Source organism: Haplochromis burtoni, unplaced genomic scaffold, assembly GCF_018398535.1.
Source record: "Haplochromis burtoni strain Fernald_Lab_line unplaced genomic scaffold, NCSU_Asbu1 Contig_205, whole genome shotgun sequence".
Lineage (NCBI taxonomy): Eukaryota > Metazoa > Chordata > Actinopteri > Cichliformes > Cichlidae > Haplochromis > Haplochromis burtoni.
In genome coordinates, this window is record NW_024582566.1 from 120140 (window position 1) to 123490 (window position 3351).

At 39.4% G+C, this 3351-nt stretch overlaps 1 protein-coding gene across 1 annotated transcript in view; it reads left to right on the forward strand.

The window, feature by feature from the left end:
* Nucleotides 1-243: 243 nt before the first annotated feature.
* dmd (dystrophin) overlaps nucleotides 244-3351 on the forward strand; it is a gene marked incomplete at its 3' end in the record, with an annotated part of 309815 nt that continues 306707 nt past the window's right edge. The window contains 1 exon segment of the mRNA XM_042226291.1: nucleotides 244-507. Within this exon segment, the coding sequence (XP_042082225.1) occupies nucleotides 426-507 (82 nt within the window). The 5' untranslated portion in view covers nucleotides 244-425.

Consider the following 3351-nt stretch of genomic DNA (forward strand, 5'->3'; position numbering starts at 1 on the left):
GAAAGATGAGTCCATGGGTGACTCACTTTGATATTTTTCACACTTCACCATCAACTCTGTGCGGAAACTCGACACCCAACGAACCCGCCGATAGATTCGTTGGGTGTCGAGTTTTACGCTTGGCGTCTGTCAAACGGGACAGGGGCCCACGATGAGCTATTCCCCCAACACCCTGCTATTTAGAGGTGGGAATGCGCTAAGACCCAGCCCCCTCTAGAACACCTGCTCCTCTCCTTCTGTGCCCCTGTGACAGACTGATCAGTGTTCCTCTTGACTTTGTCCACTGCTTCACCACAGTTGTACATCGTGCGCTCTACCTTTGACAGTTTGCTCTGAAATTTGTCATTTCGCGCTGCCCCCTGGTGGATTTTAATCTGTCCGTTTCTTTACTTCTCCCCATTAATTAAAACCGGTGCGTTTTGTCGATGGCGGAGGGTGTGCGCCCTGAGGACTATTGTGATGAGCCGGCGGAAGACGAGTTTGGAGAAATCATCAAGTGTCGATCTGGTAGGAAACCACAACATCCCCTCCCTGTGTGTGTGTGTGTGTGTGTGTGTGTGTTAAAGGAACGCAGTTTCCTGTATATAACTGATACACAGTTTGAGAGGAGCTGAGCGCATTACTATGGTTCCATGTGAAAATCCGTCCATGTCTATGTGTGAATCCACTTTTTCTGTAAACACTTGCTAGATTAAAAATATATTTGAAGTCGTTTATTGCTGTTTAGACATCATTGGCAATTTATAGTCTTTATAATTCCCGTCAGCAAAAATGTTCCAAATATTTTTGTTTCTGAAAATAATAACTGCCTTTCCGATAAGTCTGTTTGCTTCCTATAGAGGAGGGTGATGGCTGTTGTAGCCTTTATCAAATCTAAAAGCAGCTCATGTTTGCGACCCTTGTCTTGTTGTTGTATGTCAGAGTGAAGTCATTTAGTCACAGCGTCACAGGTTAGACAAAAGCCAGATTTGTCCTTGCTATGGTGCTCTTGTACTGTAAATCTCAGGGCTGGAACAATCAGGATCTTTAGCCACACATGTGCTTATTAGTGAGAGTCATTACAAAATGAAAGCGGTGTGTGCTTCACTGGGAGTCATTTTGAAATGTCCGTGTACAAAAACAATAAAATACATAAAAATTACTTTCACTGGATCTGACACGTGTGCAAAATTTCAGGAGTTTTTGAAAATGTTGAAGCCCTCAAAAACGAAATTATTGCATCTGTTCCATCAAAAGAAACGGAACAGATACAACAGGGCCTTTGCACTGTCAGTGCTCGGGCCCTAATGAGGTAATTTAACACTATTAGCTACTACTACTACTGAAATATAAATACTGTATAACTAAAAACTAGATATACTAGAAATAACTCAAAAACAAAAAACTAACAAAACCGAAAACAAAAGTCTCTATAATATAACAATATCCAAAAACCACAAAACAAAATCCATCGACTGTCACAGAAATAATTCAACCTCCTGAAATTTTTCTAATTATTTACATTTTTGGTATCACATTACAGATCATGTTGACCCTTTTTGTAAGTATTGTACATAAGAACTAAGCAATCAGATAATTCTTAAAGACAGTAAGTGTTTGAATTGTTTGTATCGATAATAAAAACAACCGATGACTCTGGACTTGAAGGACTCCTCTGAGGTAGTTTCTTACATTACGTGACATTCTGCCATTTTATCATCCAAGGTTGACCCTATATGTTACAAGATCACCGAATATGCATGTGTCTTCTCTCTCTATATATAAATACTTTCATCGGTGTGCCATAGGGTCAGTTATGTTACCTCATTTCATGATTGCAAGTGACTTGCAATTATAATAAAATATTCTAGGAATTTTCATAAATAAATAGATCTGTTTTCTAAAACACATTCATAGATGTACATGTGGTGGAACTGATATAGTGCACTTTAATTGAGCAAATGAGCAATTAAAGAAATCATATGTATCAAGTCTGGGATTGTCAAACACCCAGTCATTGTATGTAATGCTGCGTGTATTGTTAATATCATTTCATTCATTAAATAATTCCTGGTGGCACATGGCTAAAATGCTCTGGGGGAGGTTGTTTTGTATGTGAACTGTGACCCAGACACGGTGTTGCTTGCGTTGCGTTGGAGGCTGTGGTGATTCTATTTCCAGTTAATGATCTTGTAAAAGGGGAGTGGCCTGGCATGGTCCATGGAGTGGTGAGTCACGAGCTAGTTCCATTCTTTTGCTTGCTTGGGCACTGGCTTTCCTTTAGCCTGTCTGTTTGTGTAAATATTTTTTTTCTTTTGGGACTTCTTAAATAAAGCTTTAATAAATTAATAAAGCCCCACTCCCTCTGACATACACTGACTTTCTCTTGTTTCTATGTCTCTCTCTCATTGACTCCCCCATGGTACAGCTGGTAGGTCATCTCAAGCTGGAAATAGCATTCAGCTGGCCTGATGGACGCTGCTGCACGGTGTCAGATAGCCTAGTTTGGGAGAGTGCCATACCTTCTCTCTCTCTCTATTTTCACTTTCTTTTACTCCTCTTTTTCCAATGACGTAAGAAACCGTCTGATTTTTCTTTTTTACTTGCTTTCCCACGCCCTCTCTCTTCCTTCCACTTAGTTTACATCTTCTTCTCTGCTCCCCATCAGCAGATTCTCTTTCTCTGTCTTGTTCTTGTGTGCCACCTTCCGCTGTCTCCCTGTGTTATATTTTACCACCCGATCTATTTTTCAGTGTATGACTACGACTGTCTGTCAGAGGCCAAATCCAACAGTCTGTCTCCATGCTCTGGGCATCTCTGCAGATATTTAACATACCGAGCTATAAATGCTTGTATCCAGGCGTCTAAAAAAGACCCAAAACACACTGAGTGGAAAACAATTGGAAATTTCCAGTTGTTGTCTTTCCTAAATATTCTATAAAAATATTGTGAATATATCCAGAAAACAGCAATTCGATATAATTTTCCCACTCTGTTCTGTTTTTATTTTATGGTTGTTTAACATCACAAAATGTTGAACAATTGATATAAAAGAGACCATCTGCACAGCTAAGAAAAATATACCAGCTTACACATAATATTTTAATACAGATGCAACAATTATTAAACCTCACAGGGCACATTTGTCAGACCCACAGAGGTATGAAAACCATAAAATGAATGCCTGTCTTACAACTACAAGATAACTTAAGAGAACAGTCAAGACATGCAATAAACTGCAAATGCTCACTCATGTCCAAAATGTCTGTGAGGACATTTATCAAAGTAAGGTTTGTGAGTCTGTTTTGCAATATGGTTGTGCATAACTGTGTTTTCAATCCAAGCTGGACAATGATACTTGGATGCTTAGTG